This window comes from Sus scrofa, chromosome 4 (genome assembly GCF_000003025.6).
Source record: "Sus scrofa isolate TJ Tabasco breed Duroc chromosome 4, Sscrofa11.1, whole genome shotgun sequence".
NCBI classification, from domain to species: Eukaryota; Metazoa; Chordata; class Mammalia; order Artiodactyla; family Suidae; genus Sus; species Sus scrofa.
In genome coordinates, this window is record NC_010446.5 from 65,495,951 (window position 1) to 65,522,499 (window position 26,549).

Genomic DNA, 26,549 nt, shown 5'->3' on the forward strand with positions numbered 1-26,549 from the left:
GGTGAGGAAGCAGATCCAGACAGAGGAGAAGCCAGAGGCACGGGGTGTGGAATAAGGGATATAGTCCTTCTTTAGCCATGGTATTGTTCTAAAGTAGAACAAGTGTATTAATAGAATTTTTTTTTTTGTCTTTTTGCCTTTTCTAGGGCTGCTCCTGCGGCACATAGAGGTTCCCAGGCTAGGGGTCTAATTGGAGCTGTAGCTGCCGGCCTACAGCACAGCCACAGCAACCTGGGATCCGAGCCGCATCTGTGACCTACATCATGGCTCACAGCAATGCCGGATCCTTAACCCACTGAGCAAGGCCAGGGATCGAACTCGCAACCTCACGGTTCCTAGTCGGATTCGTTAACCATTGAGCCACATCGGGAACTCCAATTTGAGGTTGGTGAGGCCAAGGGATTAGGACAAATTGCCGTTGAAAAGACAGATTGCTTGTCACAGTTGCCAAGAAGGGGCGCATACAAATCCACATGAGGAAGCACCAGGGCCTATTTCAGGCGGTGGAGGGAGGAATTGTCGGCTGGAGCCTTTACTGTGCTTTCGCCAGGAAGCAATGGGTGAAGTGGGATAAGTGATTTAGGATTGGCTGGGCTGAATAATTTCAGTGGGTTCTCAAGCTGTGGAAGCAGCCTAAGGTTGCACTGATGGATGCGTGGATGAAGAAGATGCAGATATGTCTGCAGTGGGATATGACTCGGCCAAAGCAAAAGGAGAAATCTTGCCATTTTTGACCAGTGTCCATCTGGACCTCAAGGTTATGATGGAAGGAAATGAGGCAGATAGAAAAAGCCAGACACCATATGATTTCACTCAGGTGTGGAATATAATAAAGAAAAAAAATGAATGACAAAACCAATTCAAAGAAAAACAAACACTTAGATACAGAGGACAGAGTAGTTACCAGAATGGAGAGGAAGGGGCGGGCAGGAAAAATGTGGTGATGGATGGAAACTAAACATTTTGGTGGTGAGCATGCTGCACTAGAACTCTAAATATAATGGAACTTCTATAATGTTATATACCAATGTCACTTCAATTAAAAAAGAATGTAGAAATAGTTCCCAAATTGCAGGTGATAAGCATCCCAATGGCATGTAAATATGGAGATCCATATTTATGTGCCCATTTTATGTCCAGTATTTTTTTTTTTTAACAGCCGCACCTGTGGCATGTGGAGGTTCCCAGGCTAGGGGTCGAATCAGAGCTGCAGCTGCTGGCCTACACCACAGCCATAGCAACGCAGGATCCAAGCTGCGTCTATGACCTGCACCACAGCTCATGGCAACATCAGATTCTTAGCCCATTGAGCCAAGGCCAGGGATTGAACCCACATCCTCACAGACATTATGTTGGGTTCTTAACCCTCTGAGCCACGGGGGAACTCCATATGTCCAATATTTAAGGAAACAAAAAGCAATTCACGCAAATAATTTCAGTGGGCTCTGGGTTTGGATGCTGTCCCTAGTTGTCTGTACCTGGCCCTGGGGTGACTAGGGCAGGGGATAGTGGCCCCGGGTGTAGAGCCAATAAAAGAAGCAGCTGGGGTGTGAGCTCCACATTGGATGGTTTGCATTTGAAAACTGCACTCTCACTTTTGGAGCTGTTCGCCATCTCCAGGGGGTGGCTGGTCCTGGGAGGGGCAGTTCTTCCAGGGTTCGAAAATCCTTAGATGTCAAAGCACAAGAATACATAAAACAAAAGATATGGTTAATACAGACATATAACCAACTCATAAATATTTATTGAAGGCCTCCCATGCCCAAACTCCAAACTATGTGCATCTGTTAATACAAAATAATAATAATGACAATAAAACCCAGAATAGTGTTCTGTAGCCCTCATTTTGTACCAGACAGTCCCTATACTTTACAAGATTGGACCTATTTAATGACTATAACAACCCTATGAAGAAGTATTTTTACCATCTCAGTTTTACAGATGAGGAAACTGAGGTTCAGAGAGGTTAAACAACTTGCTCACGTCGCACAATTAGGAAGAACCAAAGGTGGGGTTGGAGTTGGAGGTTGGAGTCTGAGCTTTAAAGATGAGAGAGTACTATATATGACAAGGTTCCTGCTGTCAAGGTTGAAGAGCTACTGTAACCTTGTGGAATCTTATTTAGAAGATATACAGGAGTTCCCGTTGTGGCGCAGTGGTTAACGAATCCAACTAGAAACCATGAGGTTGCGGGTTCGATCCCTGGCCTTGCTCAGTGGGTTAAAGATCCAGCGTTGCCATGAGCTGTGGTGTAGGTCGCAGACGTGGCTTGGATCTGGTGTTGCTGTGGCTCTGGAGTAGGCCGGCAGCTGTGGCTTGATTAGACCCCTAGCCTGGACCTCCATATGCCTCGAGAGTAGCCCTAGAAAAGGCAAACAAACAAACAAACAAACAAACAAAAAAAAAAACAAAAAAAACCCCCAAAAACAACAAAAAAAAGAGAAGATATACATACATGAAGAGATATGGAGAAGTAAAGAGCAGGGTGTATTTCAGCTCAGAAGGATGGAATGGGTCCAGCATTCCCATAAAAGGGACTTGTGCATAACTGAGAGTGTGTGAGACCATCGTGGAGGGGGCAGGGAGAAAAAATGGTACTTCTATTTATGTTTCTAGCTCATTGAATAGCCTGTCTTCCTAATACAAGCTCCTTCTCATGAGAGAAAAGCAGTGATGCTCGAATCACAGCTGATGGACAATAGTCAAAAGCCATGAAATGATCAAGTTCACTCTATGAAATGTGGACTGACATCCATGTCATTAGCCAGTATCTCAAGAGATGCGAGACACCGAGGGAGAATTTTACCACTGACATCTACTGTTGAGATGCGTAGAGGATTCAGACTCAATGCGGTGAGGAAGATAATGGATAAGGAGAGTGAGCTCGATGCCCCTTATGCTACTGGCTATGGGGGATGCAGCCGTGAGCGCCCCACCAGGAGTGTCCGCTCACCTGGAGCTTGCGTTCTAGTTGGGGAGGACAGGTGACAAACAAGAGGAACCAAGGAAATAGCCAGCATCTTGGGTGATGATACGTGTTAAGGAGAAAAATAAAGCAGAGAAAGGGTGGGAAGAATGGGGGCAAGAATTGTAAATGTTTAGAAAGTGTGGCTGAGGATTGGTGAGAAGGGACAGAGGGACAACTGGAGGAACTCGGGGAGTGAACCATGTGGCTGTCTGGGGGTAGAGCACTCCACACACAGACAGACACATGCACACACACAGCAGAGCATTACGAACACACAGCAGAGTATTACTCACACACACACATATACCCACATCAGAGTATTATACACACATATACACAGGGAAGAGCATTTTACACACACACAGAGCAGAGTATTATACATACACATATACCCTCCAGAGCAGAGTATTACATGCACACACACACACACACACACACAAAACAGAGTATTACACACACACCAGAGTATCATACACATACACACCCAAAGCGGAGCATTACACACACACACACACACACACATACACACACACACACACACACACACACACACACGCAGAGCAAGTACTAACACCCTAACAGGAACCTGCCTGGAGGGATGAAAAGAGCGAGGTCAGTGAGCCAAGGCCCAGAGAGCAGAAGAGGGCTGGAGAGCTGGCGGAGCAGTAAGAAGAGGTGGGACAAGGGTGTGGACAGGTCCTTGGAGCCATGTAAAAGGACTTTGGCTTTTTCACCGGGAGTGCAATGGGAAGAGACTGGAGGGTGTGAACCAAGAGGTGATGTGATCTGGCTGGTGTTTCTAGAGGGTCAGTCAGGCTGCTGGGTTGAACATACATTGGAGGGAAATGAGGACGGAAGCACAGATACCAGCAGGAGGGCCCAGAGCCATTTTCCAGGTGAGGGATGCTGGGGGCTTGGACCAGGGTTAACGTACAGAGCTGCATATTGGGCAGGACTTAATGGTGGAATTGGTAAGATTTACTGATAGAGATTGGAGCTGTGACAGGGACTAATGGCACATACACAGTATTTTACTGAAAAGAACACTGACGGTAAATGCTGAAAACATTTTACCGATAGGGACGTGCAATGAAAAATTGTGGTGGCCCCTGGAATAGACCATATTGTCTATGGGGAGGATGGTCAGTGCTGGACGTGGTTGGGCCTTGAAGAAGGGGAAGGATTCAGATGGAAAAAGGCCAGGACGCACCATGGGAGCCACAAAGGAAGGGAGCTTGTTCTGCTCAGGCCTGTTCTGAGTTGGTCTGCACAGTCTTGAATACAGGCAGTAGGTTTTAAGAAATGGCAGCAAGAGGCCAACTTGTCCCGCCCTTGAACTCCAGGGAGAGTTTTTTTCTTTAGGCAGTGGGGGCCCATTGGGAATTTTTGACTGAAGAGTGAATGGTTGGATTTACTTCAACAGTTTGCTCCTCTAATAAGCTCCAAATGAGTGCCATTAATTAAAGAATTAATAAATGTTAACTCAGTGGCTAGAATGATTTACGTACTAAATGGGACCATGTCAGTGAGTTATTATATGTACTTATATGTACTTATTATATTATACTTAGTGATATATATTATCAATACATATAAACATGCATTTATGTATGTAGTATAGTTACTGTGCCATATTATATAGTAGAGCACATAGTATAGTTACATAGATATACATCAGTAGGTGTACGTATGTGTATTTCTGTTAAGGAGAATGATTCCACTGGATTTAACATTGTTTACTATATAATAACTGAATTTTTCTGATAACATAGCTGTATTTTAAAAAGCTTAAGCTCTCGTTCATAAAGCAGGTAAGGTTTCTCGGTGAATGTCCTTTAAATTGGTTTTCCATTCGCTGGCTAACACCTGGTCCAGCCAGCACACAGCCCGCGCATGGCTTCTTGGTGCTCCGAAAGGCTGGAGTCCAGTGCCCAGGCATAAACAGTATGGTGGAAATACCCTCTTCCCCTGTCTGTGTTTGTAAGACAGTGTTTTTCATGCCAGAAGAACTATTTTGGGGAGATGATTCATGTCACATTTTGGCCTCATTACAGTTTGAAGTTGTAAATGTCGCTCTTTTGCCCGGAGGTGTAAACATATATTTTATCTTTGCGTGCATATGGGAATACCTGGAACTGAAGAAGTCCTTTCTATGCTTGAGTTCTGCGTGAGGCTCTAAGCAGAGAGGTTAACAAGATATTTATCAAAATTCGAATTTTATTTTATTAAAAGCATGTTTCCAAAAGAATGCCAATTACTTGCGTGCCTCTGTTCTCCATTTCCAAACACAGATGGAGAAGTCGAAGGACCTAATATCTTTTTGTTACAAGCAGATGATCCTGTAAAATAAATAAACACTGTGCTTTCTCTTGTGAGATGGTGAGAAAAGTGTGAGCAGGTGTTAAATTACTGTCTGTAGTTATAAGTAACAGGAAGTAGAAGATTATTCAACGTTTATTTAGGTGCAGCTGATAAAGTCAGGTGAAGCTATTCTGATTAGTCCAAATTTGCTTTCTGGTAAATAGGTACTATTTAAAGGATATGACAAATCACTTATTTAATTCTGTGGTTGCGTGATAGCAGCAGAAATGAGAAGCAGGTATCACCTGAGTTTATCATATCTTGCACACAGTGGTATCTTAAAAGTGTTTATTGGTTTGTCCCCAAATAACTACGTTTCAACAGGGAGAAAATGTGTTTGGAGTGTTGCTAGATTTTTCTATGACTTTCAAGGAATTTCATATTTTACCTCAAGCTTACAACATTGCAATATATTGTTTATTTAAAAATTCTAAATCACAGCATTAAAAGCAATATAACGAAATGACAGTGAATTTGTTGTTATTTTTTTGCTATCAGCCCATTTTAGTGGCCACGTTTTTGGACAGAATGACAAACTTTCTTATCTATTGACAGTAAACCCTTCACCCCCTCTGGACAAATGCTTTAACCATTTTTCTAATTCAGCTGTCTGTGAATTTCCATTTGGACTTTCTCACTCATGTCATTTAAAGAGATTTATTAATCCTCAAGTAAGATTCCTCAGTTAACAGTAAGCCAAATGCATAGTGAGGTCTTCTTTGATTTTAAAGTTGTGACTCAAGGAGTTTCTGCTGTGGCACAGTGGGTTAAAGAAGCCGGTATTGTCTCTGCAGTGGGCTCTGGTCACTGCTGAGTTTGATCCCTGGCCTGGCGCAGTGGGTTAAGGATCTGGTGCTGCTGCAGCTGTGGGGTAGGTTGCAGCTGCAGCTGGGATTCTATCCCTCTTGAGGGAACTTTCATATACTGTAGAGGTAGCCAAACAAACAGACCAAAAAAAAACTAACAAAACTTGACTTGAAAATATTAGGGATCTGAGAGTGCTTAAGTAGCTTTCGTAATTCAGTTGGATCCAACTTCATGGCAAAACTGTCCTTGAGTTCCCTCAATCTGTTAGAATCTTCCAGCTGGGAAGAGTGACAGCTACTTTTTTCTTTTCCTCATTTTTTTTTTTTTTGTCTTTTCTCCGTTTCTTGGGCCGCACCTGCGGCATATGGAGGTTCCCAGGGTCGAATCGGAGCTGTAGCCACCAGCTTACGCCAGAGCCACAGCAACACCAGATCCAAGCCACATCTGTAACCTGCACCACAGCTCATGGCAACGCCGGATCCTTAACCCACTGAGCAAGGCCGGGGATCGAACCCGCAACCCCATGGTTCCTAGTCGGATTCGTTAACCACTGTGCCACAACGGGAACTCCTCTTTTTCTCATCTTGAGACTACCTGTTATCCTCTCTTGGTTATCCAGTGACTGCCTCAATAACCAGCCTGGGTCTCCAAAAAGACTCTGATGTTCGAAGGGTTCAACAGACAACAGTTAAATAAAGGACATGGTTTGAAACCCAAATGTCAACCTAGACAGAATCTCTAAAGTTCTCTGTTTTTGGAAGTTGTTAACTGGGTTTAACTGTGACATATGCCTAGTATGACTGAAATTAGAAAACTACTGAAGCAAATAACACAATGTTATATTTAGCTTTTCCCTTTCTGTCTTCTCAGCCATCATGTATGTCATGGGAGCGCTTGGTCCTGCAGTGGGATATTTATTAGGTGGACTTCTTATTGGTTTTTATGTTGATCCCAGAAATCCTGTTCACCTTAACCAGAATGACCCTCGTTTCATTGGAAACTGGTAAGAATTGTTTACTAAATATTTCATTCCGTTTGTTATTTTGATCATTAGGGTCATAGACCCCTGGTAGTTAAAATAAAAATTTCCCCAATGGGAAGATGAAAAACAGCCACATGTCACCTGGGAGGGGGTGGTAGACTGAAAAATAATCCGCAGATATCCATGTTCTGATCCCCAGAACCTATGAATGTGTTAGCTTTACATGGCAAGAGGACTTTGCCAAAGTCAATAAGTTTAGGGTCTTGAGATGGGAAGATTATCCTGGCTGATCCAAGTGGGTCCAGGAAAATTACAAGGGTCCTTATGTGGGAAAGAGAGAGGCAGAGGAAGAGAAGGAGATCTGATGACTGAAGTGGGTGATGTACCTTGAAGGATGGAGGAAGGGACCTCGAGCCAAGGAATGCAGGTGGGTTGCAGAAGCTAGCAACGGGTTCTTCCCCAAGCTTCCAGAAGGAATGCAGCCCTGCCAACCTGTGTTTTCTGACCTCCAGAACTAGAAGGTGATACCTATGTGCTGTCTTAAGCCACGCAGAGTGCACTGATTTGTTATCGCACCAACAGAAACTAACACTGGAGGGTCAGGAACATCAGTCAATCCACATTCATTAGGATTGAGATGGCTGTTGTCTTCACAGCAGAGTGAAGGAAAGGGGGATGTGGCTGGATTGGGGCTTTCCTGTGTGCTTTAATCATAGCTTTCATCATCTCTTCTGTACCTTTTATTTATTTATTTTAAATTAAAAAAATTTGTTTTCGTCTTTTTGCTTTTTCTAGGGCTGCTCCTGCGGCACATGGAGGTTCCCAGGCTAGGGGTCTAATCAGAGCTGTAGCCACCAGCCTACACCACGGCCACAGCAACACGGGATCAGAGAGTTTATTTCATTATGAGAAACTAGTATCAAAATAATTTCTTTCTAAAGAGTTTCTTGGGAGTTCCCATCATGAGTCAGCAGTAATGAAGCCAACCAGTATCCATGAAGTTGCAGGTTCGATCCCTGGCCTTGCTCAGTGGGTTGGGGATCTGGCAGTGCCGTGAGCCGTGGTGTAGGGAACTTCCATGCGCTGTGGGTGCGGCTCTAATAAATAAATAAATAAATAAAGTTTCTTCAGTTGTGTCCTGTGTTTCCTTAAAAAGTAATAACCTCATAACTTGTATGTGGGAATAACATTTAACACGACTTTCTAAGCAGTTGATAAATACTAATTAAATTATAGGACACTTGCTGTTTTCATAAGTTAAGTGCTCTTTTTCTTTCTTTCTTTCTCTTTTTTTTTTTTGTCTTTTTGCCATTTCTTGGGCCACTCTCACAGCATATGGAGGTTCCCAGGCTAGGGGTCTAATCGGAGCTGTAGCCACCGGCCTACACCACAGCCACAGCAACACAGGATCCGAGCGGCGTCTGCAACCCACACCACAGCTCACGGCAATGTCGGATCCTTAACCCACTGAGCAAGGCCAGGGATCGAACCCACAACCTCATGGTTCCTAGTCGGATTCATTAACCACTGAGCCACAACGGGAACTCCCTTTCTTTTTTTTTTTTAAAGTGAGTACTCTTTGAAGATGGAAGTGCTAAGATCTAGATGAGCCTGGCCTGGCAGAATTTTCAAATCAGACAAAAGGGAGTTCCCTTTTCAGCTGTAGGGGAATCACACAGGAATTTTATGTTCTTTTTAAAAGTATTTATTTATTTAAAAAAATTAAAAAAATTTTAATCGAAGTATAGTTGATTTACAATGTTGTGTTAATTTCTGCTGCACAGCACAGTGATTCAGTTCTACATATACTTGTATCCATTCCCATGGAAGTGACCACAGACTACTGAGCATATTTCTCTGTGCTATATGGCAGGTCCCTATTCCCATGGAAGTGACCACAGACTACTGAGCATATTTCTCTGTGCTATATGGCAGGTCCCTGTCGACCATCCATCCCTATGCAATAGTGTGCATATGCCAGTCCCAAGATCTTACCCTATCCCTCCCATCCCCCCTTTCCCCTTTGGTAACCATAAACTTGTTCTTGAAGTCTGTGAGTCAGTTTCTGTTTTGTAAATAAGCTAATTTGTAGCATTTTTAAAGATTACACATATAAGTGATAGCATATGATATCTTTTTCTCTGTCTGACTTACTTCGCTTAGTATGAGAATCTCTAGGTCCATTCATGTTGCTGCAAATGGCATTATTTTGTTCTTTTTTATGGCTGAGTAATATTCCATTGTATATATGTACGACATCTCCTTAACCCATTCCCCTGTCAGTGGACATTTAAGTTACTTCCATGTCTCGGCTATTGTAAATAGTGCTGCAATAACATTGGGGTTGCATGCATTTTTTCTAATTATGGTTTTTTCTGGATATATGCCCAGGAGTGGGATTGCTAGATCATATGGTAGTTCTATTTTTAGTTTTTTGAGGAGCCTCCATACTATTTTCCGTAATCGTTGTACCAACTTACATTCCCACCAACAGTGTAGGAGGGCTCCCTGTTCTCCACACCCTCTCCAGCATTTTTTTTAAAAGTTTTATTGGCATGTAGTTAATTCACAATGTTGTGATAATTTCTGCTGTACAGCAGAGCCATACATATACACATATCCATTCTTTCTCAGATTCTTTTCCCATATACATTATCACAGAATACTCTCCAGCATTTATTGTTTGTAGGCTTTTTGATGATGGCCGTTCTAACTGTTATGAGGTGATACCTCATTGCAGTTTTGATTTGCATTTCTCTAATAATGGGGGTGTTGAGGATCTTTTCATGTGCTTTTCATCTGTCTGCCTTCTTTGGAGAAATATCTGCTTAGATCTTCTGTCCAAGGAATTTTATGTTCTTGATCAATAGTGAAACTTTCGGTCTAAACTACTATTTTCTTTGCAGTTCTAAAATGATTTAGAGTAAGGAATTTTTTTAAATTCTCAGAAAATTAGATTATCAAAATATATCTATGAACATCCCATGGATATTCTATGTCCTTTTTTTTCCTTCCCATGCCTGTGGCAAGTGGAATTTCCTGGACAGGGATTAAACCCTCACCACTGCAGTGCCCTGAGCTGCTGTGATGACAATGCTGAATCCTTAAACTCTGCTCCACAAGGGAAATTCCAATAGGGGTCTCTTTGAAAATGGATTTTGTTCATTGAGTAACCCTGTTTGTAACACACTTCTACCTTGAACAAAGACAGTTATTCGACACAATGTTATTTTTTAATGATGCCTAGTGGTAAGGACAGATTTTTCAGTCAATATATAAAGGAAGGACTGAATGATATTTGTTGGGTGGTTACTATGTGCCAAGCATTATACTGAGAGCTTTACATTTTCATTTAGGACTTTTAACAACCATATGAGGTCACAAAGAATTTGCCCATTTTGCAGATGAGGAAATTGATGGTCAGTGATTGAATCCTTGCCAAAAGCCTCAGAGTCAGTGAGAGCGGGATAAAAAACTGAGTCCATGGTGGAGGTCTTAGTCAATATACCTAACTGTTCTCTTTTCCTGAATAATCTCTGAGTAATGGTTCATGAAAGGGAGTCAGGGGCTTGGTTTTTTCAATGTCAGGCAAGAGCTTCATGATTATACACTGAATAATTGAAATTGCTGGAAGTTGGCCCTGAGCAGTCTTCTGAAAATAAAATGTTTTTCTGATTGTTTTAAAATCTAAATTTAATAACTTAATATAAAATTAAGTGTCTGAAAATATCACACTGGATTATTAATGATGGGTTCTAGGAATCATTCTCTCAGCTAAACTGTGACCTTTAGCAGCTGATAACAGCATTTTAAGGGAAATACTTATTTTTAAAAAACACATTTTCTTTGCAGTTGATCTGTATTCTTACCGGGTTGTATTCAGCATGAATGCTTAGAATGCTGTTTGCATTCTGATAACAACTGCTAGAAATGTGTTGATACAGAGCCTGAATCTCAGCATTTATGAACTTGGAAGCTTTGAGGACAGAGTTTGAAGTTAAGGAATCCTAGTTGGAAGGTGGTGGCCATGTTAGGCAGAACTAGGGATCTCTTAGCTAAGAAAAGGTTGAAAGGGGACTGAAAAATTGCCCTTGGGGAATTATGCAGGCAGAAGCCTAAGGCCTTAACACATGCTCTAGCACAAGGCTAGAATTTGAGATCTACTCTATTTGCTTCCTAGTTTCTGTAGCATGGCAACATCAGATGAGTTTAAAGGCAGAATCTCAGTTCGACATTGCGCATTTCTACTTCTCCCTGGAGGTTTTCTGACACGTTGATGTTCCCTCTGAATTTTTATAGCATTCATCTTCTATACCATGTGATCTAACAATTAACTATGTACATCCTTGCATTTCTTGGAATTGCTTGTAATTTTTCTTTCTTTTTTTTTTTTTTTTGTAGAGCAATACCTGTGGCATATAGAAGTTCCCAGGCTGGGGGTCGAATTGGAGCTGCAGCTGCCAGCCTGCACCACAGCCACAGCCACTCGGGATCCGAGCCACGTCTGTGACCTGCACCACAGCTCACGGCAACACTGGATCCTTAACCCCCTGAGCAAGGCCAGGGATCGAACCAGCAGCCTCATGGATCCTAGTTGGGTTCCTTACTGTTGAGCCACAACGGGAACGCCCTATATTATTTTTCTATTAAATTTAGGAGCTGTCAGGATTTATTAAAAAATGCACATTGTAGTAGGACTAACAACGTTAATAAGCAGAACTGACATAGGTGTGCTCAGAAATACTTGAATGAAGTTCTAGTCAGGCTGCTGATTAGTGTAATTTGGGTAGATTTCTCATTCATACCCCAGAAAGGGAATATTCCTCTATTTCTCAGGTTCCCTGTCTTAGCGCTGCACAGTTGACCAAGGTAGAAAGTTCTCTCTGGGGAAATTTATCACTACTTTGCTAATTTGTTCTTACTCGTTATGCAAAAGCATAAATGCTATTCACATTTCCCGATTTTTTAGGTGGAGTGGATTCCTCCTTTGTGCCATTGCAATGTTTCTTGTGATATTCCCAATGTTTACTTTTCCAAAAAAGCTTCCGCCTCGACACAAGAAAATGAAAAAGAAAAAATATTCTGCTAATGTTGCTGGCGATGATGATGTTGTAAAGGAGAAACCAAACAGTTGTGAACAAGCGGACAAAAAAGTTTCTTCTATAGGATTTGGAAAGGATGTCAGAGGTAAAGTATATCTTTTGAATAAATACGTGCATCACTCTTCAAATCAGTGCTACTCAAACTGCGGTCCCAGGCCAGTGCTGTCCACCAGCAGTTACTGATCTGGGACAAGAAACGGGCTGAAAGTGAGCGTAAGTGCTCAGAAACTTTTAAAAAGAAATTTGACGAGTTACCGTTGTGGCTCAGTGGGTTAAGAACCCAACTCTTATCCATGAGGATGCACGTTCGATCCCTGGCTTCGCTCAGTGGGTCAAGGATCTGGCAATGCCGTGATCTGTGGGGTAGGTTGCAGATGGAGCTGGGATCTGGCGTTGCTACAGCTCTAATTCGAAGTCCTAGCCTGGGAACTTCCGTATGCCACGGGTGCAGCCCTAAAAAGCAAAAAGAAAAAAAAAAAAAAAAAAAAAAAAGGAAAGAAATTTGACAGAGTGATTTTGTGTCTGTTGAATCTAATCACAACAGTAATGAATTGGGCTTAAATTTTGTATGTTTTAAGAAATTCATTTTCTAACACCTCATCTTTGATGTATCTTGCAAAAAAGTTAGTAACAATAGATTGGAAATAATAATAATAAAAAAAGATCCTTCCTCACAGCTTGAGAAGCACTGATTTAGAATCTCAAGTTGAAGACTTTATACTGTAATTAGGGATGTCTGATTTTTCGAATACTTATTGCATTATACAATGGATGGTTTGTCTCAGGGAACCGTGTGTTTGGGAGTGTGGCCTGGTCCACACCTACCCCTGGGAAGGGCTCTCGTTCAGCAGTGGCTCTTAGGAAAGGCTTGTAAATGGCCATGGAGAGGGGTAGCCAGGAGACGGTTCTCCAAACCCAGCGGAGGAACATCCAGAGAGTTTCAGTGATGTGTATTGGTCTATTTTCTTTTCTTTTCTATTCTATTCTTTCTTTTCTTTTTCTTTTTCTTTCTTTTTTTTTTTTTAGGGCTGCACCTGTGACACAGGGAAGTTCCTGGGCTAGGGGTCAAATTGGAACTATAGCTGCCACCTTACACCACAGCTATAGCAACTTGGGATCTCAGCCATGTCTGTGACCTACACCGCAGCTCACAGCAACGCCAGATCCTTTACCCATTGAGTGAGGCCAGGGATCAAATCCACATCCTTGTGCATAGGTTCTTAACCCTCTGAGCCACAATGGGAACTCCTATTTTTTCATTTTTATTTTTCTTAAAAATAACGACTTCATTAAAGCTAGATTAGGCAATTGTAAATCTAAATGACTTAAATTAATCTTAACCAGGCCATTTTGTTCTGTATTCAATATCTCTGTTGAGTAGCAATAAATCCCTTTAATCTAAATTCTCATTAGTTCCTGCCTATTTCCTGAGTTCTCTGAATTGATTTCTTAAAATTATGAAGCATGACATTTATCAAGTGCTTACATCCATAAGTTGTTCTCAGTAAAATTTATCTAGGCATATAGGTCATCTCACTTTGACCTACACCCACAGTAAAGGCAAAGAGGAACCTTCTAGGCCTAGGAGGAAGTCATATATTTTGGAACTGTCTCTGCAGCCTCACGTGGTTATATTGGATTCTTCTTAAAGACTATTCGTTCAAAGCAGTGAAGTAACCTTTCATTAGAAATGCTTCTTCCCAGTGAAATTTTAGATTTGCCCTCTCTGCTTCCTCCCCATCACTTTGGGACAATGTGTATTTTTGGAACTGCCAAATTTACTTCTGCTCTCATAACATAAAAGATTCCTTGGATGGTAGCGTTGCCTAAGCTCTTACCTGATGGATCAGTCCATCATTTTTCATGGATGTGTTATGGCCCATAATACTACTAAGGGAATGTTTTTTTTTGGGGGGGGGGAGTGTTTTGTTTTGTTTTTTAGCAACTCAGTTGAGAGCAAAGTTGATGTTAAAGAATTTACAACACAGGAATCGACTAAGAATCTTAATTTATGGAGACTCTAAAGTAGATTCAAGGGGAGAAATAAAGGCTAAGCTAAAATTGTGTATTTTATAACTTAGGGGTGGTTGGCTTGAATGCGAAATATATGCTCTATTGGACAGTAGAGAAAAGGGAGAGAGGCGACTGATATAAATGCCAACGGCGAACACATCGTCGATAGGCATGGAATTCTTGCAGACGAGGCAGTGTGGACGATGCTTTCAGTGTCCCATCTGTCCTCTGGGACCTTACGGTCTTCATGGTGGAGGATGAGGGTCTTCTTTTGCCTGAAGGTCTCCTTTGGAGGCTGGAAAACTGCTTGGCTCCTGCTGAAGGCAGTTGCAAATGCCAAGGAATTAACACCCTGGTCTCCCACCCCTAAAGCAGTGTTAACCAATGGCTGATGAACATCCCAGCCCCGCCCCTCATGGGTGGGGCCGTCCTAAGGTATGTTTCTCCATCCTTTGTAAGCTGGCCTTTCCTCCCGTGTATCATATCCGTACTCCTAGTCCATCGTTTCCCGAACCTCCCAAAGAAACGACTTGAACTTGAATCCTTGACTTGGGGGGACCTGCTTCTGGGGGAAAGCTCACTTAGGCATGCAGGTTCAAAAGTGATAGAAGCCGTCATGGAACTTAAAAATTATTTTTCAGAATTGAGTCTATGTCTGATTCTTTTGGATGTCTTCTTGTTCTGCTGGCGGTTGTTTTCCATCTTTTCTGTGCTCAATTTGATGGCTCGGGGTGTTTTCTTTTAGAGGAAAGAGCAAGAGGAGTCTTTTGACAGTGATGGGTAGTTGGTTTACAAAATCCATTTTCATTCTCATTTTCTTGTCAGGATTTCTGATAAATTCTCATCTTTTTCTCTCTATGCCTTAATTATGATGATTGATCTCACTTCTGTAGCTAACCTTCCTGATTAGGACACAGAGATGGTTTATTTTATTACTTCCACTTGCACTGGATTCTCTCATTGTGTCTAGTCTGGAACTTCAAGAGATACTCTCTCTTGTTAGGAAGGAATCCTGATTATAAAGTGATAATGTTTTACTAAAAACTATTCAAATGATGTTGATGATATTGGAATAATGTTCGATTACGGTGTTTAAAATTAATTCGTATATGTCTTGCCCCCGTTTATTTCTAACACCTATCGCCTGTAGGAAATGACAGTCTAATACTTAATCTGATTTTCAGAAGAATCAATTAAATCTCTGAGAATCATTCCACCATTGACATAATTTGTATTGCACAGCTGAGGTTCATTATTAAAGTCTAGAGTTAAAGAATGATTGCTAAGACTTTATTGGGAGTTAAATCTGAATTTGATTCTCAGATCTTCTTTTTCCTTGTCCTGTTTTCTGGAGCAGGGCTCCATTTATTCTTTATTTTATATTTAAAATTTGTACATCAATATTAGCTTCTTCAAAGAGAAGGTGGAAAGATAGCCATGTTAGTACCTTTTATTTCCTTAAAACAAAAATGACTTGGGGCATACAGAATGGTGCTCTCTGAGAAGTTTTATTTCAGAGAACACAAGAAGAAAACACACTACTTTCTATCCTCCACCTGCACATTTTGATGATAGACATTGGGGAAATTCGACTCAGTGTTTCTAGATTATTATAAATTATGCAGGAATAAGACTGTTTCAAAACACCACAAAGGGGAAAGCAGAATTTTTAGTGTGTCTGTATCAGCTTTCCATAAAGAGATTAGCATTGAGTGCTGCGACATCTTACCAATAAAAACAAACAGTTAAAATATTTAAGTGGATCAATTTTCCCGAGGTTTGAGGTTCAGCATTTTAGAGGTCTTCCAGATGTAGCCGGGTATCTTCCTAAATATAAAATTTTGGTGGCAGTTATTCATAAGAATTTTTTTTGTTCTTTTTTTTTGTTTGTTTTTTAGGGCCGCGCTTGAGGCACATGGCAGTTCCCAGGCTAGGGGTCGAATCAGAGTTACAGCTGCCGGCCTGCACCGCAGCCACAGCAACGCGGGATCCGTGCTTATCTGGGACCTACACCACAGTTCATGGCAACACCAGTCCTTAACCCACGGAGCGAGGCCAGGGATCAAACCTACATCCTCATGGATGCTAGTCAGCATTCTTAACCCAGTGAGCCACAACAGGAACTCCCAGAGCATTTTTATTTTTGTGTCTGCTTTTAACCTTTTTAAGCTTGATTGCTTAACATTATTAATTAGCATAAAATATAACAGACTTTGCTAGACTTCATCTGTGTTAGAGTACCATATATTATAATCCTAAGTAAAATAGTTATTCTGAGGTGATGGACTGATTAAAAGAGGCCATTGGAAGTTACAGAATTTTGATCACTTGATTTTGTTGTCATCATTTAATTCAATAACTATTCATGCTGTAGAAGATGCCATACTCCAAGCTGAGGCAGAGATAAAGATGAATGAGTCATGGTTTGCCCTCAGAGACCTTGTAGTCTGCTGAAGGAGACAAGACACATACAGACGGAAATATACTAAAGACTAAAACCAAGAGAGACACAGTTGTGTGAGGGTCGAAGGCAATTGAGGGAACATTTAGTTGAGGGATGAGGAATGGTTTCATGGAGGAGATGGGATTTGCAATGTACCTTGGAAGATGGGGAGAATGTCAGTTGGGGGAGGTGGGATGGTGGGAGTATTCCGGTCAGAGAGAGCAAAGGCAAGCAGGTCCGACCATGCAGATGCAGTTGAAAATGCTCTACAAGCGTATCAAGGTTGGTGTGTTGGATATGCATGGCGGAGGCCTGGCAGATGAGGTTGGGAAGGTGAGGTAGGGCCATCTTGTGCATTGAGAGCTGGAGTCCTTACCTTTACCTGAATTTGTCCTGAATGGGGAGAGTCGAGGTCTGAGCAGCATTTGGCAAGCTCTCCATTAAGTAGGTTAGGGAGGGAGGGCAGTGGAATGGAAGGAGCGGGCCCAGGTAGAAAGCTGTGGGTGGAGCCCAGGGGAGAGGCGATGATGGTTTTGCCTACTAGAGACGGAAAGGTCGGTAGCCTACTAAACTGGTCTCCCAGCTTCTATCCTTGTCCCCTTTTAGCTGCTTTCAACTCTGCAGCCAGCAAGATCCTGTTGAAATGCCACTCTTCTGCTCAACGCTTCTGTGTTCTCCCATCTCACTCACAGAAGAGTCCCCTCCCTCTGTGACCCACCAGGGCTACCATCAAACCCTTGGTTACCTTGGACTCCTTCTCCTTCTTGCAGTTCCATTTGTTCATTCTCCTTCAACCACATTGGGCTCATCACTGTCCTCAACTAAGCCAAGGACAATCTCACCTCAGGGCCTTTGCACATGCCACTCCTATGCTGGGAATGTTCTGCCTCCCTCTTTAAACATTTCTACCTTCCTCTCCAAAGCTTCTTATCTCTTTCCCACCTTTATTTTTCACCATAGCACTCATCACTAACATACTATGTATTTCCTTTATTTATCTTTTTTTATTGTCTCAGCAAAGAGAAAGTAAGCTCCATGAAGGAAAGGATGTTTTGTCCATCATGTTCCCTGATGAATTCACACCACCACCTAGTAGATATTCAGGAAATGTTTGATGAATGAATTACTGAATGATGAGAAGGGAAGGAAGAGGTTGTGTCTCTGGGATGTGGGAACTGCTATGGGAAGGAGGGGGAGGGATATACCAAAGATGGTTTCAGGGTTTCGACCTCAGAAGATGGAGAGAGGAATAGAGGGGCAGAAGGAATAAATTCTGAATTTGAGTTGCCTAAGAACATCTGGAACTATTGCATGTGGCCTTTGCTAGGTTTTTTAAAACCTCACGTAAGAAGGAATATGTTAGAGGCGACACTTGACTCGGCAGTTAAGGATCGCCAAAAGCCACGTGCCCGGGCTATGCCATCTTAGCCCTCTTGCCTTTGTCTTTGCTTTTTTTTTTGCTGAATTGCATTTTAGTCTTAGGTTTGCAGCTTTTATTGAAAGCCGTTGCCTGAATTCCTCATATTTGCCAAAGGAGCATTGCTCAGAGCCCTTTATATAAAACCGTATTTCTTGAGAACAGTGGTTCTCAAACTTGGCTACCTAAGAAGTGCCATGAGGGCTTCTTAAAACCCAGAGTGCTGGACCCCAGCCCAGAGTGTCTGACTGAGGTGTGGCCTGAGAATCTGCATTTTAAACAAGTTCCCAGGTGATATTGATGCTGATGGTCCAGGGACCACACTGGGAGGATCACTGCTCTAGAACTTAGTTAGGAAAAGCTTTGTTTTTCACAAGAAAATTAGAATGTTCCTGCTAATGGTGATTAAACAGCTTTTTGCTTTGGTGGCCAGGAAATTGAAGGTCAAATTCGAAGCCCCCCAAAGACTGTATACATGTATGTGTAACTGAGTCACCATGCTGTACAGTAGAAAAAAAAATAAAAGAAAAAAGAAGAAAAAGAAAGAAAGATTCCAGTAATAAACAAACAAAAAAAGAAATTATAAATATTCAAAATAAAGAATTATTTTATTCAAAATAAAAAAAAATTGAAGCCCAAGAAGAATCTTATAGACATATTTAATTCTTTTTTTGGCTTTCATGTTCTGCTCTATTTATATCTTCTTATTTCTTCTTTCAAGGAAATATGATGAATTTATTATTTCTTTTTCCTTTTTTTGTTGTACAGTTGGCTTACAATATTGTATTATTTTCAGGTGCACAACATAGTGATTCAATATTTTTATAGATTTATGGATTTATAGATTATACTCTATTTAAAGTTATTACAAAACAATGGCCATATTTCCTTATTGCTTACATATTTTATATATAGTAGTTTGTATCTCTTAATATCATACCCCTATCTTGCCTCCCTCTTCTCCCTCTCCCTTCTCTATTTCCATTGGTAACTTTGAGATTGTTGTCTATATCTGTTTCTGTTTTGCTATATACTTTTTTTTTTGTTTTTGAGGGTTGCATCTGCCACATATGGAAGTCCCTAGGCTAGGGGTCTAATAGGAGCTACCGCTGCTGGCTTACACCACAGCCACAGCAACACCAGATCCTTAACCCACTGAGTGAGGCCAGGGATTGAACGCATGTCCTCATGGATACTAGTTGGGTTCTTAACCTACTGAGCCGCAATGGGAACTCCCTGTTATATTATTTACATTTGCTTATTTTATTTTTAAGATTTCACATATAAGTGTTTACAGAGTATTTGTTTTTTCTTCATATGACTTATTTCACTAAGCATAATACCCTCTATATCCATCCATGTTGTTGCAAATGGCAGACTCTTATTCTTTTTCATGGCTGAGTAGTATTCCATTGCATGCACGCGTGTGTGTGCGCGCGCACACTTGTGTGTGCGTGCCACATCTTATTTATTTATTTATCTTTTTAGGGCCACACCAGCAGCATATGGAAGTTCCAAGGCTATGGGTTGAATCAGAGCTGCAGATGCCAGCCTTTGCCACAGCCACAGCAACACAAGATCTGAGCTGCATCTGCAGCTTACACCACAGCTCACAGCAATGCTGGATCCTTAACCCACTGAACGAAGCCAGGGATCGAACCTGCGTCCTCATGGCTACCAGTTGGGTTCATGACCACTGAGCCACAACAGGAACTCTCCACATCTTCTTTATTTATTCATCTTGTTTTCTCTATTTCTAATCCTTTGTTTCATTTCTCTTTTACATTTACTTTGTTGCGTGTATGTTTTCTTGTGGTAAGCTGTACTGTTAGATTTGGACCTTTAGCATATGGGGCAAAATGTAAATCGTAACAGGCCTGGCAAAGAAATCCTGAAAAAAAAAAAACCACTTTAAAAATACCCTGTTCAAATTAACTGTGGAACTACTACTCATCAGAAGGGCATCTATTTAGAAAGAGATATAAAAATCCACATTAGATTTAAACAAGAAGGATAGTACCATGGCCAGTAACCTTGACTGATGTATTTGGGCTCTGATGGCCACTGGTTCTGTCCACTGCCTGTAGGTAGGTGGTTCAGGAGCTTTGTGTGTTTGCCCAGAGGTGACTGGTATGCCAGGGTCATCCAGCTGCTTCTGTTCTTTTATTGGCCAGCAGGGAATGGTGTTTGCTAGTATGTTGTTGGGGGTGGGGGAGAAACTGGAATACTTTCATGGGCACTCATGACTGGCGGGGTCATTAATTTCAAAGAAAATGGGCAAGAAATGGGGGCCCTTGGGTCCTGTGTTGGCAGTGTTACACAGGAAAGGCAACTTTGGTTTTGCTTTTACAGAAAGAGGTGACTAAAAATAGTCTGATGTTCTCTTGTAATTGACATCAAAAATTTCTATCTGCTTTATGCCCATGAAATACAAGGCAGGCACAAGATTTACAGGCCGTAAAGGGGGCTATTGAGGCTTTTACTGCATGATCACAGTTTGTATCCATTGGCTTTTTAATGCATCTGGAAGCTTAAAAGTAGATGATAAGAAGAACTAAAAGATGAGAGGTAAAGGAAATTTCATGGAGAGATGTTAAAGGAAGCAGTTCTATAGTTTGTACTTGTAGATTTTAATTTGTGGAAGTGACTGAGTGATGACATGGGAGGTCCGTGACATTTCAGGAGGAATTTATTACTTCCATCTCCCAAGAGAAGGGGGCACACCATGCCATGCAGGGCCTCAGGGGAAGCACCAGGTTTTGGTCAGGAAACAAAAGACAGGAGCAAGGGGAAAGCCAAGGCCAGGGCCTCTCTTGGGGTTTCCATGGGGAAGACAAGGCAGGCAGAGTAAACAGCTTATGACTGGCTAGTCTGAGTGATTCCAGCAGGCCCTGGGTGGTAGAGGTGGTTTCTAGTTGTCTAGTTCCTGGCTCTGGGTGGTTTAGGGCAAGGGAAATACTGCCTTGGTGTGTGAGAGTTAGATAATGAAGTGGTTGGAATTGGTGGGTTGACATATAAAAGATGAGCTCCCAGCTGAGCCCTTGCTGTATCTAAGCACTGGTGTTCCAGTCTCTTTCCAGCCAGAAAGCTTTTTTTTTTTCCTCTCTCAGTTTTAAGGAGTTGTCTTTATTTTCAGAAATTTCCAAGTTAATAATGAAGGTAAGATGGATTTATTTTCCCCTTACTCCTCCAATTTGAGAATGTTCAGCAAGATTTTTTTTTTCTTCTTCTTATTTTTTTTTTTTGCCTTTTTTTAGTGCTGCACCTGCGGCACATGGAGGGTCCAGGCTAGGGGTCCAATTGGAGCTACAGCTGCCGGCCTACACCACAGCCACAGCAATGCAGGATCCGAGCTGTGTCTTTGACCTACACCACAGCTTATGACAACGCCAGATCCTTAACCCCTTGATCCCCGAGGCCAGGGATCAAACCAGCAACCTCATGGTTACTAGTTGGATTTGTTTCCACTTCACCACAACGGGAACGCCTGTTCGGCAAGCTTTTTAAGATGTCCAAACATGATAAAATACAGAGAAGAAGTAATTAGGAGTTCCCTGGGGGCAGAGCTATTAAGGACTTGGCATTGTCACTGCTGTGGCTCGGATTCAATCCCTGACCCGGGAACTTCTGATGCTGTGGGTATGCCCAAAATATGATGCGGTTAAAAGCTTATGTTATAGCCAGAGCACACTTTTACTCCGTCCAGGTTCACTAATGACCATGTGGACCTCCCTCTGCCTTCCTTTCCACCACCTTCCCTCACCTCACTTTGTGGAGGCCTTTCCTGAGCTCTCGAGGCCAAGTCTTCCATTCTGCCCATGCGCTTTGAAAGGCAAACTTATTTTGAATGCATCATGCTAGTTTAGAAAATTCCCAGCCTTCTGCATAACAGTGACCCCTACTCTGCTGTTTCTCTTTTCCCTCTTGGTCTCCTTGGCCATGACCAATGTCAGTTCTGAGCCTGGTTTGATTTCATCCATTTGAGGCGCCTTTCTCTACTTGTTCAGTTGAGATTTCCTTTCAAATTTTACTTTTATCTAAGAAATCGGCACTACCTAAGACTTTTAGGAAGAAACAAGAATGGTTCCCAAGTATCGTTCTGAGTCTTGAGATAGATGGCTGGCCATATCCATCTGAAGAAAATTTCTCTTTCTTTCTTTGTTTCCTTTTTTCTCTCTCACAAATATCTTTATTGAGCAACTCCCGTGGTATAGAGAACTCAGGATACATATGTGAAAAGTTACAGTCCTGGCCTCAAAGGGGGGGTAGAAAGAAAGCATAAAAAATGCAAGTCTTGGTGCTCCCGTCATGGCGCAGTGGAAACAAGTCTGACTAGGAACCATGAGGTTGTGGGTTTGATCCCTCACCTTGATCAGTGGGTTAAGGATCCAGCTTTGCCGTGAGCTGTGGTGTAGGTCGCAGACATGCCTCAGATCCTGCAATGCTGTGGCTGTGGTGTAGGCCAGCAGCTGTAGCTCCAATTGGACCCCTAGCCTGGGAACCTCCATATGCCGCAGGTGAGTCCCTAAAAATCAATCAATCAATCAAATAAAATGTAAGTATTAAAATGGAGAAATGTACATTCTGAGGAAGGAAGGAATGTTGAAGGAAGAAAGGGATGGGACCTACATCACAGCTACAGCAACACCAGATCCGAACCATGTCTGTGACCTATACCACAGCTTGTGGCAGCACTGGATCCTTAACCTCACTGAGTGAGGCCAGGGATCAAACCCTTGTCCCCAGAGAGATGACACTGGGCCCTTAACTTGCTGAGCCACAGTAAGAACTCCTAGAAGGTACTATCTTTTGCATATGTATGGGTTTGTAAAAAGGTCTGTTTCAGGACGTCCAAGACAAGCGCAAATGGACACACCGTCAGTGTTTTCAAGCTGTAAAGGACAGAAGCAAGTTCAGGCCACCTGAGGTATTAGGGATCAGCATGAGACGCTTGGGGCCCCTGGTCAGTGCTGGGAATGCGTTCTTTGCTTTCAGATGCACGATCCCTCTGCATCCTCGAGTGCAGATCGAGGCTCTGTTCCTTCCTCATTTCTTTCTTCTCACTCTAATCTTCACATTCACCACCTAATTCACCCTCTATCTCAGGGGGCAAACTCTAAGGGACACAAAGTAAAGGACTTGGTCAGTCTGTGTCCACACACTGGTACCGGGCTGCTCACGCTGGGATGCCTTCCGGGATCCTCTCTGAGCCTCCTTGCCTGGACCCATCAGCTCACTTGGGGATATCAGGTCACGGTGTAAAACCACTGCCTCTCAGCCTAAGGAGCCACTGAAGAGGGTCTTACAGGGTGGCAGGCCCTTCTAGACCCTTCTCCAGAATGGGAAACACTTCTCACCAAACTAGATGTGTTCCCAATGAGTTCCGCCCCCTGCCCCCTTGAAAAGAGGACTGTCACCTCTCAGGTTCCATGAAACCCAGCCTCATGGAACGTTTTAGTCTTCCAAGACCTTCCTCTAAATAGAAATTTCAGGTTCTAGACTTATTATGAATGAGCTTCAAATAGTCACACCTCCTGGAGCACGTTTGCTTGACGGGCAAAAAATGCTTGATGGGCAAAAAATGTCATACATGTCACAGCATACATAGTATTCTGTGAGCTGTGAGGCTTTGGAGAACAGTAAGGTATGCTCTCTGCCCTTGCTGACACCGTCCCTTGTCAGCTTCCATGAGAATCCAGTCACACCAGGCAGCTCAGATTTTCTGAAACTTTGACTAATAGTTTGCAAGGTCAAGGGGGAGGGACCACATCACGTTTGTTGTGGCGTAGCCCTGTGGTGATGGGGGTGCGATTTAACACCTGGTCCAGGTGCACCTGATGGCTGGATGGGGTCACCTGCTCTGTCACTGACATGTACGTGGGAATGAGCAAGGGATCTGCCAGTGACAGCAAGGCTTCTTCTCAAGGTGATTTCTAAATATTGTCACCTTATATGACATTCTCTTCAATTTGGGGGCTTTGTATTAAATTTTATTCCCCCTTTACCATTGTCAAAGGCATGTCTGGTTTTAGTGTCAGCTTGCCCTTATAATTGAGTTTGTAAAATTTCTTAGCACATAATGATCCAAAAAAAAATTGATCATCATCACTGTTAATCTCTCGTCCATCACTCTTTTCACGGCATCTTTGATCTCACAAGGACACAGGTGTAAATGACAAAAGGAAGCTTATCCAAATTATATTCTACAGCATAATAATCAGGTATTGGGCTGCAAATTGATGGACTTAGCAGCTTCTTTTCTAACTTAGTTTTTTTACACCCTGTGTTTGTGAAATGATTTTGAATTTACACAGGAAGCCACAGAAAGAGCACACAGAGTTCCTGTGTACCCTACCCCCCAATTCCCAGATGCTGATCCATCTGAGAAGTCACATGCATGACACTTTACTGTCCCCCAGTGCTTTGGTGTGTTTCCAAAGCACAAGGGTACTCTCCTGCAGGACCACAGGGCTGCCATCTAAATCAGGAAGTTAACCTTGATGCTGTGATACCATCTAGACCATAGACCCTGTTCAAGTTTCTCTGATCATCCCTATGATGTCCTTTATGTCCAAAATCCAGTCCTCCACCACATCTTGTGTTTAGTTATAGTGTCTTTTAGTCCTTCCGTCTGAGTCAGTTCCTCATTTTCCCTGATCTTTCATGACCTTGATCTTTAAAAAAAAAGTGTAAGCCAGTAAGCCTTTATAGAAGGTCCCTCAGTTTGGGTTTGATGATGTCAACTCTTGACTTATGCACTTCTGTAGACATACCTCTGAAAGGATGCTGTGTTCAGTGCCTCGTCACAGAAACCACGCAATATTAATTTGCCCTGTTATCAGTCCTATCTTGATAAGATCGGATCTGCCAGGTTTCTGAACGCTAAAGTTAATGAGCACATGGCGTGTATTCATCCAGCAGTCAATACATAACTTTGTGTTAGATGTGTTTCTGTTCAAAGCCACCTTATTTAATGTATATTGTTGCGTTTATAAAACAGTACATAACTTATAAGTACTCTGTGGGAAGGCACTTTGAGGCTATGTAAGTACAGTTGGTTCTCGTTATTTGTGGTTATTGTGTTCTCTGCAGTTATGGTAAACACTGAGTTAGTGAATGTGGAAGCATTGCTCTGGGGGAGATCCAGGGTTAGATTCCTGCCGCCACGTAATCATCCAGCAATCAACACATAACTTTGTGTTAGATGTGTTTCTGTTCAAAGTCACCTTATTTAATATATATTGTTGATTCATTAACATTGAACACACAGCCAACAGTAGTGTAACTCATGCCTGAAGAAAGCTTACCTAACTCATGTTTTAGACAGTTCTCCAAGGAGCTCTGGTTTCTTTTAGTGTAAAATGGCATTTAGGAACCATGTCATTACCTTTTTTTTTTTTTTTTTTTTTTTTTTTTTTTTTGCTTTTTAGGGCTGCACCTATGGCATATGGAGGTCCCCAGGCTAGGGGTTGAATTGGAGCTGCAGCTGCCAGTCTACGCCACAGCCACAGCCATGCCAGATCCGAGTTGCATCTGTGACCTACACCTCAGCTCACGGCAACACCGGATCCTTAACGCACTGAGCGAGGCCAGGGATCGAACCTGTGTCCTCATGGCTACCAGTCAGGTTCGTAACCCACTGCACCACAGCGGGAACTCCTGGCTGTCACTACTTCTAAGCCTTGTTAGTAGACAGTTAGGAAGTGGGTGTATGTGTACACACACATGCACACACACATCTCTCCGCCTATTTGTCTATCTACCTACCTACTTATCATTTGTCTGTGTAAACCGTGAACTCACATCATCATCTCCAGTTCCAATCTGTCCACTTTCCATATTTGTAACTTCCCTCTCTGGCAGTTAGAAAACTCCCATTAGCGTGGATGTATTTACTTGTTTACTCACGTCCCCTGTATGTAAACAAATAACCAGCCCCACCAGCCAAAGATGTAGCCCTAGAGACGTGGCCCTCCACTCTGCAGGGCATGTAGTTTGAAAGTTTAACTCCAACAAAAGGCAAGGAGGAAGGTGGAAGAAAAAAGGAAGCTAACTTAAAGTTGTTGAAAGTTGGAACTTTTGCCAAATTCTTCTTAAATAACAGTAAGTTTTCTTTCAAGTAAAAAAGAGAAGGAGTTCCCATTGTGGCTCAGTGGTTAACGAACCTGACTTGCACCCATGAGGACTCAGGTTTGATCCCTGGCCTCGCTCAGTGGGTTAAGGATCTGGCGTTGCTGTGGCTGTGGCGTAGGCCAGAAGCTGCAGCTCCGATTCGACCCCTAACCTGGGAACCTCCATATGCCATGGGTGCGGCCGTAAAAAGACAAAAGACATAAAAAAAAAAAAAAAAAACAGAGAGAGAGAATCACCATGTGTGTTTTTTAGTTAGCTTTGAAATTAGAAGGCTATCTTACCGTACTAAATGGGCATAAGAGAAAAACCAGTTTTATGTAACT

At 42.3% G+C, this 26,549-nt stretch overlaps 1 protein-coding gene across 1 annotated transcript in view; it reads left to right on the forward strand.

Annotated features, from left to right (window-relative positions):
* SLCO5A1 (solute carrier organic anion transporter family member 5A1) overlaps nt 1-26,549 on the forward strand; it is a 149,895-nt gene that overhangs the window by 56,730 nt on the left and 66,616 nt on the right. Inside the window, 2 exon segments of the mRNA XM_005663031.3 lie at nt 7,007-7,139; nt 12,088-12,305. Coding sequence (XP_005663088.3) covers nt 7,007-7,139; nt 12,088-12,305 — 351 coding nt within the window.